Genomic DNA, 16817 nt, shown 5'->3' with positions numbered 1-16817 from the left:
CCATGTTTAAGCATGTTTGTGAAGGAATGTCTTAGTTCTTAACTAGTCAAATGAAACATAGCATTTCAAATGATCCTTTATGTTTTTGGTTGGAATTTAATTTGTGCAAGACATAGTTTCAAAGAAAATAAATTTATGCATTGATTTTTGCACGTTAACTACATATATGATATCAACAGGCTTAATGGTCTTTTTGGATGCTTGTATAAGCCATACGTAGGATAACTTCCCATCAGCGGGAAAGTGAGAAGGGGCATATAGGTCAGCAAAGTGATAGATAGTCTACGTTGTTTTGGAAGATTAAGATTATCTAATCCCTGAATTTTAGTGATAATGTTAATCACCTCTTAGAAGGAATACTAAATTCCCAAAATTTCAAGATAAGGGAATCTCCACACCCACAATTATCCCACTATCCTGCCTTGATTCTCTAGGATTTGTTCTCATTTTTCCACCCAGCAATGATTTCTGATGGATTAGGGATGCGAGTATCCAATCAGGCCCAAAATTTCGTGGTAGAAAGTTACATTAGATTGACATGTAAGTTAAACAACATGTGATGCTAATGATATATTAATGTTACATAGTGTTTGCATATAAATGTTTTAACAAACTAATGAAAATGTATGTGCAAATGCATGTTTAAGAGAGGATGACAGAAACCAAAAATTATTTTCTTAACTTTATCAAGAACTACATATGAGCCAAATTTCACCAAACTATTCATATTCAATCTAAAAATGAAAAAAAAAAAAATCAAACAGTAGCAATAGTTTGAAGTTGTAATTCTACAATTTTAAAACATCACATTGATAATTCTGCCTAAAGAAGCATTCCACTCCCTAAATATACCATATTCTGCTCAAATTATCACTGTTACCTTGAGTATTTGGTGCTTATTGATTGCTAATTGCTGTATTTTTTACTTGATTAGTAGCAAAAATATTTAGGCGTGCTCTTGATATCACAAAAAGAAGAGAGAGAGAGAGAGAGAGAGGACTGATGATTGTCCTCAGCATAATATTAATACTTTTGGTTTCCTTTGAAACAAAGACAAAGCAACCTAGTAATCATACCCTTCAATCCCAAAAAATATGTCTTTGACAATGGTAAGAAAACTTTCCATAGACAAATCTAACCAAACACATGGAACTAAAATGAAAATTTCCAATAAAAAATGGATCTCCCCCCCCACCCCCCCCCCACCCTGCGCCAAAGGAAAAAAAAAAAAAAAAAAAAAAGCACGCGCGCACACACACACACACACCAAAAAAAAAAAAAATGTTGGTCATATTCCCAGAAAAATAAAAGAGAAAATAACTTAGAGAAAATGTAAACCATGAGAAATTTTCTAGAATACAAAATGAAAATTAATATAAACATTATAAGGAATTAGAAAATCTGGAAAACTTTTTTGGATATACGAAGAAAGTTTCATGGAAAGAAATTATTTAACACAAATTAAAAAATACTTTCTCCTGGGTTTTAGTAATGTTGTTTTGTAAATGTTCAGATGACTTAGGCCACCTATAAAAAGTTGTGAAAGGTGAATTTGGTCCCTTTCACAGAGGCAGTCTCTCATAAACTGTTTTCCATTTGATTATGTGCATCTAGCAAATAAGGATGCCATGAACCTGATTTCGTCTGAGTAACCCAAGATAACTGTAGATGAATCCCCTTCTAAGTAACCATACATCAGACCTTTACAAGCTGTAGCAATGCAGCATAAGCACAAATTTTGCATGAACTAAGCATACCACAGGTGCAATCATTCTACCATTGCTATCTTGGATAATAAATCCTGCTCTAGCTGTATTTCCTCTCACAATATCATCGAAATTAATCTTCGAAGAATCAGGATATGGGGGCACCCCACACATAAGATGCATCTTTTAGAGTTAAGAGAGTTGTTTCCTTGGTTAAGAGGCTTTGTGGATGCCATGGACCATACCATATATTCCTAAGCATGGTTGCCATCGGGATAATCTTAGCAGGCCATTGTCTAATACCTCAGAAAAGGTTCAGAGTTCTGTCAATTCCAGATCATCCATAGCAAGCTGGATGACACGTTTTTTGCATGTCACTCTGTTAGCATTATAAAGTAGGGGAAGTAAGGCATCTCAAAATCTGACCAATGAAGTTGAGAAGCATTCATACCATGGTTTTACGTCCCGGCCATCCTGTTCCTATGAGAAAATGGGATCAGGACGAGCTCAAGACTCCGAAACCCATTCACATAGGGAGAGAAGAAGAAAGGAAAGAAGGAAAGGAAGAAAAGATGAAGAAAAGAAAAAAATGAAAGGAAAGAAGAAGAAAAATATATAAAAAAAGAAAGGAGCAGAAAAAGAAAGAAAGGGAAAAGAAAAGAAAGAAAGGTAGAGGAAAAAAAGAAAGAAAGGAAAAGAAAGAAAGAAAAGAAGAAGAGGAGAAAGATGGAGGATATTCATCAGGATACATGATCAAAACTGTTGTCGAGATGGGATGGGATGGAACAGCAGGGCTTCCCGTTTCATGGAGAAACCGAGACACTTTTGTACCACAGGATTTAAAACGTTGATTCATACCAAGCATCCTCTATGTGTTACCCATTCCTAATATTTTTAAGTCGGACAAGAGAAGAGAGCATGAATGACAGTTTCTCTGCCCAAGTTACACCTTGAGCAATATCCCTGATCAAGGCCTCTCGCAGAGAGAACATCAGCACAGGGTAATTTATTCGATGATAGTTTCCAACAGAACAATTGGACTCGAGGATGCACATAAACCAGTTGTCATTCCAACTATTTCCTGTAGGATAGTACTTAATATTTCGTTGTATGCACCTCTAGCCACAATCTGAGTCTTATAGGCCATACCCCCACATGGCCAATCAGAAGTAATGTGGAGAGGTCTCGGTTTAGAAGGAAGTTGGGCAACCATACTTCTAGGAAAGATTTATCTGGTCTGAACGTGCCACGCTATTCAAGTTAAAAATTTGAAGGTCACAATGGCAGATATTTAAGTTTGCTTCTCTACAGAAATTTATGTAAGCTTCTTGACAGAAATTTAAATAGGATTCTTTTATCATGGCTTTATCAAATTTAAGTAAAATTTCTTGGCAGAAATTTAAGTAGGATTCTTTTGTGGTGGCTTACATGACCAAGATTTATTCAATAAGAGTTAATAGCTGTGATTTCTTCTTGACAAAAACTTATTGGCACTTTTATATATGGTGCATAAGATAAATATGGCAAGATGTTTTCATGTCAAGATGTTCGTTCCCACATTACGTGTCAAGGAGGCTTTTAATCTTCACTGGTCTTTCATGTTCCAGTTGTAGGCTTTGTATAACATTGATATCTGAAGAAGCTCTCCGATAAAAAGTTAAACATGTTATTGAATTATGTGCATTGGTCATGAAAAAAAGGGCATCCAATATATTTACACATTTCACACTCTAAATTTAATTCAGGATACTCCTTTTAGATGTTCTTCAGTTCTTTTCTTTCTCCATTTTAAGGGATAAGATTCTATGACTGAATGCATTATGAACCTCTCTGATGTAGTAGCCTGAATTTAAATTACAGGTAAGGAAGTCAATGTGCCGGATCAAACATGTTTTGACTGAGAGAGCCATTGCTGAGCCTGATCTGAGAAGGTCTGCAGAGATGAAGAGGATGATTAATATCCTGTGATGCCTTATTGTTTTCCTTCCTCCAAGTTTTAAATCATCTCAAAGTGTTGTTTGTAAATGAGATGCAATGAGTGGCAATAACTCTGGTTTACTATTCTTTCTTTCGGTTGGGATATATTTACTTCCTAGAATGAAAATTATCGCTGGACATGTGCAGCGGATTTGAATGGTATCTTGCATTTGAGAAATGATGATTTAGTGCAATTGAACCATGCTCAGAAACAACACCTATAGTCCTTGTATTAAATGTTGATCCGGCTTTTTCTGTTCTGAAGTAGATGGCAGAGCATGTGGTTGCTCTGAACATGCAGCACTGCTGGTAGTTCTTCTGATGATTGCCGATAAAGAAATACTAATGATAGCCGGTTGTACAGTTTTCTTAATCCATCCACCAAGCCTTCTCAACTTTGTGTTTTCTAAGCAATCTGATTTTTCTGAAACCGTGTTATCTTCCGTGAAAGCTGATTCTGTTTTGAGCATACCAGTTTATCAAATTTGGATGTGCTTATTGGCCTTTGAGCATACCAGTTTATCAAATTTGGATGTACTTATTGGCCAAAGAGATGAGGCTTATTTTACCAGCATGCAAAAGCAACAGTTGGGGATGAGAGTATTGTTGACTTTTGGGAGCTTCAAAAACTCCTTTCCGAGGCGCGAGGCCATTCCATGTGAGATTTGCGAGCGTTTCATGCACCAGCGATTCTTTTCTCATTTCTCTGATTATTCAACTGAGAGTTCAGTCGAGAATTTTTTTTTTTTAATTCTGTCAGAATACACATATTTTTTCTTATTTTTTTTATTTAATTATTTGGATTGAAGACAAGTTTAATCGGCATCTGTCAGAGCCACCGATAAATGTTAGAGTATTTAGCTTTCGGATTGTACTTTGGAGAAGAATGTGCGGTTCAAATTTTTGCACGAAAAGAGATTGAAACTCTTTTAAGATAGTGGTTTTACCGCCTCTCCAGTCATGTTCTATCTTTTTTTTATTTATCACATCAATATATTATTTCAAACACATCAAAATTTTTTTTTTTTTTTTTGAATCGGCATCTGAACATCAAATAGAATCTCTCTTCTTTTATGTTATTGTGAGCCTATTTAATGTTTTTTTTACCTAGACACTCTCTTCAATACAAATTTTTTTTAGCCGTTCATTTTCCTATTATTCAACTATTTTGTAGTTATACTTTATAATATTTGATAACAATCTAAAGGAGATTTCGTAGATATTTTTTGTAGTGCATGTATATATTTTATATTAAATATAATTATTATACATAATTATAGTGTTCTCTGTATAATTTTTTTTAATTATTCATAGCATCATTTCTATTGTGCAAGTTAATCAAAGATCCCCACAAAACATGTATTGTTGCATGCTCAACCTTTAATAAAAGTTATTAAGTCACGCTAGTTAATAAAGCAAAAAAAAAAAAAGAAAAACTAATAAATTTTTTTCAAACTTCAGTCTGTTCCTCTGAACATTACTTGGACCAAATGGCTACCTTTAGAGATGAAACCATTAGCCTTAAACTCGACAAATTTGATGGAATCAACTTTAGAAGGTGGCAAAACCAAATGAAACTTTGGCTAACCACTTTGGAGCTCTGGTCGATTTTTGGCCAATCCTCTGCCTCCTCTAGTTCAACCACTTTTGCTACCCCTAAAGCAGACTATCTTTGTAAGGATAGAATTCTAAGTGTCTTTTCTGATTCATTCTATGATATCTATTTATCTGCAAAAAGTACAAAAAAATTATGGGATAATCTAGAGTCTGAATATGGCCTTGATGATGCTGGGGTTAAACGGTTGAACATTGCATCATTTCTTAGATTTGTTGTGATAGACGACAAACCTATAAATGACCAACTCCACTAATTCCAAGAATACCTTAGGAAGCTTCAAACCAATGGAACCGTTCTATCTGAAGAATTTAAAGTCTCAAGCCTTCTTAATAAGTTGCCTCCTTCTTGGGACGGCTTTGCCAAAGGTCAGCTCTATAAGCAAAGAGAACTAATCCTAACTCAACTTCTAAATTTAATCAGGATAGAAGATTAACACAAATCCAAAACTCAGCAAACCAAAGTCCTAGATGCCCAAGCTAACTTTATCCATACCAAATTCAAATCAAAATCTAGATTTCAATCAAACCAACAATACCAGTCAAATCAACCTAACCGGCCTAACTCAAATAAATTCAAGCATAAGGGTAAAAACTTCAAGGTCAATAACACTGGATCTAACAAGCCTGCCCAAGATCCAAGTGATAAATTTTGCTTTGTGTGTGAAAGGACAAACCATCTTGCGAGAGACTGTTTTCACTGAAGGAGCCCTTTCCCAAACCTTCTGGTTCCTCGAAACCTCAATCTCATGTAGTTGAAGGTCCAGAAGGCACCATCTTTAAGTCAGTAAGTTTTGACCCTGAAGTTAATGTTACTTCCTTTAACCTTGATTGATGGTTAGATTTAGGAACTAATGTTCACATTTGTTTTGACCGCTCCTGGTTCACTACTATTCAGGACTCAAGCGGAGGAGGTATAATCCTTGGGAACAATACAACCGTCAGAATCAAGGAACAAGGACGAATTAACTTGAAGATGACTTCTGAAAAAGTTCTTATCCTAACAGATGTATTATACATTCCAGACCTTAGAAAGAACCTAGTTAGTGGGTCTCAGCTGGTTCAGAGAGGATATAAAATTGTCCTTGATTGTAATAAAATTGTGATAACTAAGAATAATGCTTTCACAAGAAGAGGATATGTAAGTGAAGGCTTGTTCAAATTGAATATAATAAATTATTTTATTAATAAAGCTGAAAATCAAATTTATTTTGTAAATAAATCTAATCAAAAATTATGGCATAATAGATTGGGTCATGTACAATTAAGAAAAATCAAATACATGATGGATTTAAAGCTTATTCCCAAATCAATGTTAGATATATCTAAATGTAAAATATGTGCTGAATCTAAACAGTCAAAAAAATTATTTAAATTAGTCGAAAAAAATTCTTCAATCTTGAAGTTGATACATAGTGATGTACTCTTCTAAAACTGCAACCCGTGGTAGTAATAAGTACATAGTAACCTTTATAGATGATTTTTTCAGATATTGTTATTGTTAATTAAATCTAAGGATGAAATCTTCAATAAATTTTAAATTTATAAGAGTGAAGTAGAAAATCAACAAGAAGAAAATTAAGATTCTTAGGTCTGATAGAGGAGGAAAGTATACTTCAAATGATTTTTTTCTATTCTATCAAGAATATGGAATAATTTATGAAGTAACTGCTCCTTACTCTCCACAGTCTAACGATGTGGCAGAGTGTAAAAATTGTACCCTCTTGGATATGGTAAATACTATGTTGATTAGTTCAGACCTACCAAGAACTTGTGAGAGGAAGCTCTTCTATCTTTTTGCTTCATCCTACATAGGGTCCTGTTAAGGATAGTGATAAGACCCCTTATGAATTTTGAAAAAACAGGACTCCTAGCTTGAATTTTTTCAAAATGTGGGGGTGTCTAGCTAAGGTGAATATTCCTAAACTCAAAAAAAGAAAGCTAGAATCTAAAACTATAGATGCTATCTTTATAGGCTATGCATAAAATAGCAATACCTATAGGTTCTTAGTGATTAAATCTGATATTAGTGATATAAGTTATAATTCAATCCTTGAAGCTAGAGATGCTTTTTTCTTTGAGGATATTTTTTCTTTTAAGACTAAAATTTCTAGATCCCTAATATGTGAACCATCTTCTTCTAAATCTATAGAACTAGAATTTGAAACTGAAATTGAATTAAGAAGAAGAGGAACAAAATTGAAAAAAAATTTGAAGAAGAATTATTTACATACCTTGTAAAGGGTGATCCTTGCACATATGATGAAGCTATGTCATCATCAGATTCATCATATTGAAGGGAAGCCATAAATAGTAAAATTCAATCAATCCTAGAGAATAAAACTTGGATTTTATTAGATTTACCTCTAGAAAATAAAGCAATAGAAACTAAATGGATTTTCAAAAGAAAATTAAGACCAGATGGAATAGTAGAAAGATATAAAGTTAGGCTAGTAGCAAAGGGATACAGTCAAAGGAAGACATAGATTATTTTGATACCTATGCTCTTGTAGCTAGGATAACCATCTTAAGAACCTTAGTAGCATTAGCATCAATTCATAAATTAATGATTAATCAAATAGACGTAAAAATTGTATTCTTAAATAGAGAATTAGAAGAAGAAATCTATATAAACTAATCTTAAGATTTTATAGTCAAAGGATAAGAACATAAGGTATGTAAACTAATTAATCACTTTATGGATTAAAATAAGCTCCTAGACAATGACATTTTAAATTTGATGAAATTATCCTAGGTGATAACTTTAGAATTAATGAATATTATAAATGTGTGTATTATAAAAAGAATAACTCAGATTTTATCATTTTATGCCTGTATGTAGATGATATTCTATTATTTAGAACATCACTAAAAATAATATAAGAAACTAAAGATTATTTGTCAATTAATTTTGAAATGAAAGACTTAGGAGAAGCTGATATAATCTTAGAAATAAAATTTAAAAGAATAAATAATGAAATAGCAATAAACCTAACAAATTCAATAGAAAAAATACTTAAAAAATTTGAATATTTTGATCTAAATCCTATCTCTCCTCCATTTGATCATAGTTCTCACTTAACTAAGAATTTAAGAGAATCTGTAAGGCAATTAGAGTATTTTCAGAAGATAAAATCACTATTATATGTAGCAAATAGAACCCATCCTGATATAGCTTATGCAGTAGGTAGGCTAAGTCAGTATACTAGCAATCCTAGTGAAAAATATTGAAAAGTCCTTAAAAGAGTCTTTAGATATTTAAAGGGAACTGTAGATTACTCTCTTTTGTTCTCCAGTTATTCAGAAGTACTAGAAGGATATAGTGATGTTAACTGAATGACAGATAATTTAGATGTTAAGTCTACCATAGGATATCTCTTCATGTTTAGAGGAGGTACAGTATCTTGGGGATCATGTAAACAAATAATAATATCAAGAAGCATGTTAGAATCTGAATTAACTGCTCTTGACACCACTTGTACTGAAGCACAGTGGCTAAAAGATTTAATTAATGATATTGAAATTTTTTTATTTAAAATATCTATAATATCAATAAATTATGATTGTAGAGCTTTAATAGATCTGTTAAATCAACAGATATCAAACAAAAAGATAAACAATCATATCCTGATCAGATACAAAGCTGTGAGAAATAAAATGAAAGATGTGATATTACTTCAATTTATAAGATTAAAAAATAATCTATTTGATCTTTTGACCAAAGATCTTTTAAAAGCTTCGATCTTTGAGACATCGAGGGGAATGGGGCTTAAGCCCATATATTAGTCACCAGAGTGGATTCCTATTTTTACAATTGGAGATCCCAGGATCAAGATTCAAAGGGTAATGATCTCTGAGGTGACATCTGAGAGTACTGATTCTTGGAGTTTGTCTCTAATCCATCCCAATGGTGTAATGCTCTATGTGTAATGATTAGGTTGAGCATAGCTCTTAATAGATCCAAGGTTGAAAGTTCAGCGAGGTATGATTTCATTATACGCATCCTTAGAGGATCTATCTTAGTGAGAGTAGTCGTAAGGCTGCGACTATGGAATTAGGAAGAATCCCTAGTAACTCTTATGAAAATCAAAGCAAGCGCATGGCCTAAATAGCACTACCCCGTATTTTGATCGGTTCGTCTTCATACTATATGTATTTTTATACTAAATGCAAGTTCAAATCCAGAAGGTATTTGTACTAAGCACAGTAAAAATCTAAAGAAAAATATTTGCTGAATTTAAATATTGTTTCATAAGTTTTTGAAACATGCAGGAGATTGTTGATTTTTGGAAGTTTCAAAAACTCTTTTCCAAAACACAAGGCCATTCCGCGTGAGATTTGCGCAAGGCCGTTTCGCGGTCGTTCCGCATGAGATCTGCTCAAGGCCACTTTGTGGCCGTTCCGCATTAGCTCTGATCGTGCGGTCGTTTCGCTCCGCGAGCACTCCGCGCGCAGGCAGATGTTCCACGAGCGCTCCATGAGCCAGCGGCCGCTTTAAGCCTATAAAAAATCTTTTTTTTTTTATTTTTCTAATTATTCAACCTGAGAGTTCTCTCTTCATGCAGCCCGGGAGTTCTTTCTTTTTTTTTTTTTTTAAAATTCTATCAAAACACACACACTCTCTTTCATATTTTTTTGTTTAATTATTTGGACTGAGGACGAATTTGATCGATGTCTGTTCGAAATTGTATCACTGACAGACGTTGGAGTACTTGACTTTTGGATTGTACATTGGAGGAGGATGTGCGGTCCAAATCTTCGCACGAGAAGGGATTGAAATCTTTTTTAGGCCAGTGATTTTATTGTCTCCCTGATCAGATTCTATTTTTTTTATTTATCACATCAATATATTATTTCACACATGTCACAAAAAAAAAAAAAACCGACATCTGAACATCAAATAGGACCTTTTTTTTTAATTATTATTATGAGCCTATTTAATTTTTTTTTTACCTAAACACTCTTTTCAATATAAATTTTTTTTAACTGTTTATTTTTCTGCCATTCAACTTTTTTGGTAGTTATACTTTATAATATTCGATAACAGGTTTTACTTCGAGGATGCTTATGAAGAATAATTGATTCCAACAAGCAGCAAGTTGGCGATGGAGGAGGAATGGGGGGGGGGGTGGAAGGAATGAATATGGGGTAGGGAAGGAGTCCAAGAGAAGGGACGAGTGCGAGGGTGGGGTGGGGACGGGGGAGTCATATTTGAAGTCGTTACCAAATGCTTCGTGTTGCTGGGTCTTGAAGGAGTCCGTGTATCGGTTTTGATGAGTTGGAGGAGAAAACGCATTTTAAAGTTTTGTTTGTTGACTCCGGGGGCTGGAGTCTGGGCGGAGACAAGAGAAGGGAACGGTTAACCGTTGCACATGGGGCTCGTGGCTCTACTCGGTGACGGGTGATATGCTTCCAGGAAGTGCGAGAGGCAGAAGTCTGGGTCATTGGCATGTACGCGGGGAATGGCAACAGATAGGGTACCTTTAAATTTTGCCTACAATTCGATTAATCTCCTGGCTATCTAGATCCACCCCAAATTTGATTATAAAATTAATCTAAATTTTCAAACCCATCCTACAATAACATCAAGATACCTGTCAGGTACCCATCCCATTATTAATTTTCAAAAATCTACTTCTTATAGTCTCCATATGATAATATAGAGAGACAAAAATAAATAAACAACTGAGAAAAAATTCAAATTCCACGTCCCCCACCCCCTCTTAAAAAAAAAAAGAAAGAAAAATAATATTTTTTTTGAATGTTTCTCATGATTTATAATTGATGATCCAAATTAAACAGTCAGAAAAATGATGCAAAATACAGATGAATCCCTTCAAACAAAAATCTCTATAAATTAAGTTTTGATTCATCAAACAAAAATCTCTATAAATTAAAGTTTTGTAGTCAAAAGAAAATCTTTTCAAACAAAAATCCCTAAACCTTATAAAACATCATGCTTCTGCCAAGATTAAGCTCTCAAACCCCAAGTCTCAAAAGAATCCTCCAATCGATCTTGTGCTTTCTTTTCTCATAGAACTCCAAAATAGGAAATCCAATGATAGGAAAAAGAAGAAAAAAAAAAATCATGGGAAAAAAATGAAAACAATCTATGTGGAAAAAGGTCTTACTTTTAATTTGTTTTCATGATTTCTTTGTTTTCATTTCATGATTTTTTTGTTTTCGTGAAATGTCTGTCGATCGAGTGGGATGGGAATCGTATTCCACGGTTTCACTATTTTTTCCATCCTCTATAAGAGTCTCAATCAGGTGGGAGACTATGGCTTAGAGAGAGTTTGGAGCAGTAGAAGAGAGGTGTGTGTGTATATATATATATATATATATATATAGGTTCGGATAGCGGATACCTGAGAGATGAATCCCAAATCCGTTCCAAATCTATTTAGATTTTAATTTTAAATTTCAAATCCATCCCAAATCCTATAGGATATGCTAAATAGATCTTATTAGGATTTGGGATGGATCAGATACCCGAAAATAACTGTCCGATTGCCATCCCTATGTTTTGTTTGAATTGAGAGATTCAGAGGAAAAGAAAAGGGAGAGATTTCCTTTCCCTTATTTGGATATTAATTTTTAAGGGAGGAGGAAAAGAGAGGGGTACCCCTCTCCCTCCTTTTTCATCTGTTAAACTAGTTTCTTAATTCCTACAGGTGCAATCATTCTACCATTGCTATCTTGGATAATAAATCTTGCTCTAGCTGTATTTCCTCTCTCAATATCATCGAAATTAATCTTCGAAGAATCAGGATGTGGGGGCACCCCACACATAAGATGCATCTTAGAGTTAAGAGAGTTGTTTCCTTGGTTAAGAGGCTTTGTGGATGCCATGGACCATACCATATATTCCTAAGCATGGTTGCCATCTGGATAATCTTAGCAGGCCATTGTCTAATACCTCAGAAAAGGTTCAGAGTTCTGTTAATTCCAGATCATCCATAGCAAGCGGGATGACACGTTCTTTGCATGTCACTCTGTTAGTATTATAAAGTAGGGGAAGTAAGGCATCTCAAAATCTGACCAATGAAGTTGAGAAGCATTCATTCCATGGTTTTACGTCCTGGCCATCCTGTCCCTATGAGAAAATGGGATCAGGACGAGCTCGAGACTCCGAAACCCATTCACATAGGGAGAGAAGAAGAAAGGAAAGAAGGAAAGGAAGAAAAGATGAAGAAAAGAAAAAAAATGAAAGGAAAGAAGAAGAAAAATATATAAAAAAAGAAAGGAGCAGAAAAAGAAAGAAAGGGGAAAGAAAAGAAAGAAAGGTAGAGGAAAAAAAGAAAGGAAGGAAAAGAAAGAAAGAAAAGAAGAAGAGGAGAAAGATGGAGGATATTCATCAGGATACATGATCAAAATTGTTGTCGAGATGGGATGGAACAGCAGGACTTCCCGTTTCATGGAAAAACCGAGACACTTTTGTACCACAGGATTTAAAACGTTGATTCATACCAAGCATCCTCTATGTGTTACCCATTCCTAATATTTTTAAGTCGGACAAGAGAAGAGAGCATGAATGACATTTTCTCTGTCCAAGTTACACCTTGAGCAATATCCCTGATCAAGGCCTCTCGCAGAGAGCACATCAGCACAGGGTAATTTATTCGATGATAGTTTCCAACAGAACAATTGGACTCGAGGATGCACATAAACCAGTTGTCATTCCAACTATTTCCTGTAGGATAGTACTTAATATTTCGTTGTATGCACCTCTAGCCACAATCTGAGTCTTATAGGCCATACTCCCACATGGCCAATCAGAAGTAATGTGGAGAGGTCTCGGTTTAGAAGGAAGTTGGGCAACCATACTTCTAGGAAAGATTTATCTGGTCTGAACGTGCCACGTTATTCAAGTTAAAAATTTGAAGGTCACAATGGCAGATATTTAAGTTTGCTTCTCTACAGAAATTTATGTAAGCTTCTTGACAGAAATTTAAATAGGATTCTTTTATCATGGCTTTATCAAATTTAAGTAAAATTTCTTGGCAGAAATTTAAGTAGGATTCTTTTGTGGTGGCTTACATGACCAAGATTTATTCAATAAGAGTTAATGGCTGTGATTTCTTCTTGACAAAAACTTATTGGCACTTTTATATATGGTGCATAAGATAAATATGGTAAGATGTTTTCATGTCAAGATGTTCGTTCCCACATTACGTGTCAAGGAGGCTTTTAATCTTCACTGGTCTTTCATGTTCCAGTTGTAGGCTTTGTATAACATTGATATCTTAAGAAGCTCTCCGATAAAAAGTTAAACATGTTATTGAATTATGTGCATTGGTCATGAAAAAAAGGGCATCCAATATATTTACACATTTCACACTCTGAATTTAATTCAGGATACTCCTTTTAGATGTTCTTCAGTTCTTTTCTTTCTCCATTTTAAGGGATAAGATTCTATGACTGAATGCATTATGAACCTCTCTGATGTAGTAGCCTGAATTTAAATTACAGGTAAGGAAGTCAATGTGCCGGATCAAACATGTTTTGACTGAGAGAGCCATTGCTGAGCCTGATCCGAGAAGGTCTGCAGAGATGAAGAGGATGATTAATATCTTGTGATGCCTTATTGTTTTCCTTCCTCCAAGTTTTAAATCATCTCAAAGTGTTGTTTGTAAATGAGATGCAATTAGTGGTAATAACTCTGGTTTACTATTCTTTCTTTCGGTTGGGATATATTTACTTCCTAGAATGAAAATTATCGCTGGACATGTGCAGCAGATTTGAATGGTATCTTGCATTTGAGAAATGATGATTTAGTGCAATTGAACCATGCTCAGAAACAACACCTACAGTCCTTGTATTAAATGTTGATCCGGCTTTTTCTGTTCTGAAGTAGATGGCAGAGCATGTGGTTGCTCTGAACATGCAGCACTGCTGGTAGTTCTTCTGATGATTGCCGATAAAGAAATGCTAGTGATAGCCGGTTGTACAATTTTCTTAATCCATCCACCAAGCCTTCTCAACTTTGTGTTTTCTAAGCAATCTGAATTTTTCTGAAACCGTGTTATCTTCCGTGAAAGCTGATCCTGTTTTGAGCATACCAGTTTATCAAATTTTGGATGTACTTAATGTAGTTGGCCAAAGAGATGAGGCTTATTTTACCAGATATATAAGCATGAAGGATAATTGGTTCCAACGCAAAAGCAACAGTTGGGGATGAGAGTTTTGTTGACTTTTGGGAGCTTCAAAAACTCCTTTCCGAGGCGCGAGGCTGTTCCAAGTGAGATTTGCGAGTGCTTCGTGCGTCAGCTATTCTTTTCTCATTTCTCTGATTATTCAACTGGGAGTTCAGTCGAGAGTTCTTCTTCTTCTTCTTAAATAAATTCTGTCAAAATACACGTACTCTCTCTTATTTTTTTTGTTTAATTATTTGGGTTGAAGACAAATTTAATCGCATATGTTCGAGATCGTGCCACCGGTAAATATTAGAGTACTTAGCTTTCGGATTGTATCTTGAAGAAGGATGTGCGGTTCAAATTTTCGCACAAAAAGAGACCAAAATCTCTTTTAAGACAGTGATTTTACCACCTCCTCAGTCAGATTCTATTTTTTTTTATTTATCACATCAATATATTATTTCCAACACATCACAAAAAAAAAAAAAAAATTGAATCGGCATCTGAACATCAAATGGAACCCTCTTCTTTTAAGTTATTATGAGCCTATTTAATGTTTTTTTTTTTACCTAGACACTCTCTTCAATACAAATTTTTTTTAGCTGTTCATTTTTCTGGTATTCAACTTTTCTGTAGTTATACTTTATAATATTTGATAACAGTCTAAAAGAGATTTCATAGATATTTTTTATAGTGCATGCGTATTTTCTATATTAAATATAATTATTATACATAATTATGGTGTTCTCTGTATAATTTTTTTTAATTATCTATGGCATCATTTCTATTGTGCAAGTTAATCAAAGATCCCCACAAAACTTGTATTGTTGCATGCTCAACCTTTAATAAAAGTTATTAAGTCACGCTAGTTAATAAAGCAAAAAAAAAAAAAGAAGAAAACTAATAAATTTTTTTCAAACTTCAGTCTGCTTCTCTGAACATTACTTGGACCAAATGGCTACCCTTAGAGATGAAACCATTAGCCTTAAACCTGATAAATTTGACGGAACCAACTTTAGAAGGTGGCAAAACCAAATAAAATTTTGGCTAACCACTTTGGGGCTCTGGTCAATTTTTGACCAATCCTCTGTCTCCTCTAGTTGTTTTGCTACTCCTAAAGCAGTCTATCTTTGTAAGGATAGAATTTTAAGTGCCTTTTCTGATTCATTCTATGATATCTCTCTATCTGCAAAAAGTGCAAAGAAATTATGGGATAATTTAGAGTTTGAATATGGCCTTGATGATGCTGGGGTTAAACGGTTCAACATTGCATCATTTCTTAGATTTGTTATGATAGATGACAAACCTATAAATGACCAACTCCACTAATTCCAAAAATACCTTAGGAAGCTTCAAACCAATGGAACCGTTCTCTCTGAAGAATTTAAGGTCTCAAGCCTTCTTAATAAGTTGCCTCCTTCTCGGGACGGCTTTGCCAATGGTCAGCTCCATAAGCAAAGAGAACTAACCTTAACTCAACTTCTAAATTTAATCAGGATAGAAGATTAACACAGATCCAAAACTCAGCAAACCAAAGTTCCAGATGCCCAAGCTAACTTAATCCATACCAAATCCAAATCAAAATCTAGATTTCAATCAAACCAACAATACCAGTCAAATCAACCTAACCGGTCTAACTCAAATAAATTCAAGCCTAAAGGTAAAAACTTCAAAGCCAATAACACTGGATCTAACAAGCTTGCCCAAGGTCCAAGTGATAAATTTTGCTTTGTGTGTGAAAGGACAAACCATCTTGCAAGAGACTGTTTTCACTGAAAGGAGCCCTTTCCCAAACCTTCTGGTTCCTCGAGACCTCAATCTCATGTAGTTGAAGGTCCAGAAGACACCACCTTTAAGTCAATAAGTTTTGACCCTGAAGTTAATATTTCTTCCTCTAACCTTGATTGGTGGTTGGATTTAGGAGCTAATGTTCACATTTATTTTGACCGCTCCTAGTTCACTACTATTCAGGACTCAAGCGGAGGAGGTATAATCCTTGGGAACAATACAACCGTCAGGATCAAGGAATAAGGACGAATTAACTTGAAGATGACTTCTGAAAAAGTTCTTATCCTGACGGATGTATTATACATTTCAGACCTTAGAAAGAACCTAGTTAGTGGGTCTCAGCTGATTCAGAGAGGATATAAAATTGTCCTTGATTGTAATAAAATTGTGATAACTAAGAATAATGCTTTCACAGGAAGAAGATATGTAAGTGAAGGCTTGTTCAAATTGAATGTAATAAATTATTTTATTAATAAAGCTGAGAATCAAGTTTATTTTGTAAATAAATCTAATAAAAAATTGTGGCATGATAGATTGGGTCATGTACAATTAAGAAAAATCAAATACATGATGGATTTAAAGCTTATTCCCAAAT

General features: G+C 34.4%; 1 protein-coding gene across 6 annotated transcripts in view; it reads left to right on the top strand.

The window, feature by feature from the left end:
- Positions 1–14064, top strand: part of LOC140851025 (uncharacterized) — a 41928-nt gene extending 27864 nt beyond the window's left edge. For 4 of the 6 annotated variants that reach the window (XM_073261970.1, XM_073261968.1, XM_073261966.1 and 1 more), the window contains exon 4: positions 3567–3840. In XM_073261970.1, the coding sequence (XP_073118071.1) occupies positions 3567–3674 (108 nt within the window). In that variant the 3' untranslated portion in view covers positions 3675–3840. Of the gene's footprint in view, positions 1–3566; positions 3841–10344; positions 10775–13769 lie in introns of those variants that run through there. The other 2 variants (XR_012143391.1, XM_073261967.1) reach the window with 2 other exon arrangements.
- Positions 14065–16817: the final 2753 nt, after the last annotated feature.

This window comes from Elaeis guineensis, chromosome 8, assembly GCF_000442705.2.
Source record: "Elaeis guineensis isolate ETL-2024a chromosome 8, EG11, whole genome shotgun sequence".
In the NCBI taxonomy this organism is placed as follows: domain Eukaryota; kingdom Viridiplantae; phylum Streptophyta; class Magnoliopsida; order Arecales; family Arecaceae; genus Elaeis; species Elaeis guineensis.
Note: the sequence above shows the minus strand (reverse complement) of the source record. Positions and strands in the feature narration are given on the sequence as shown.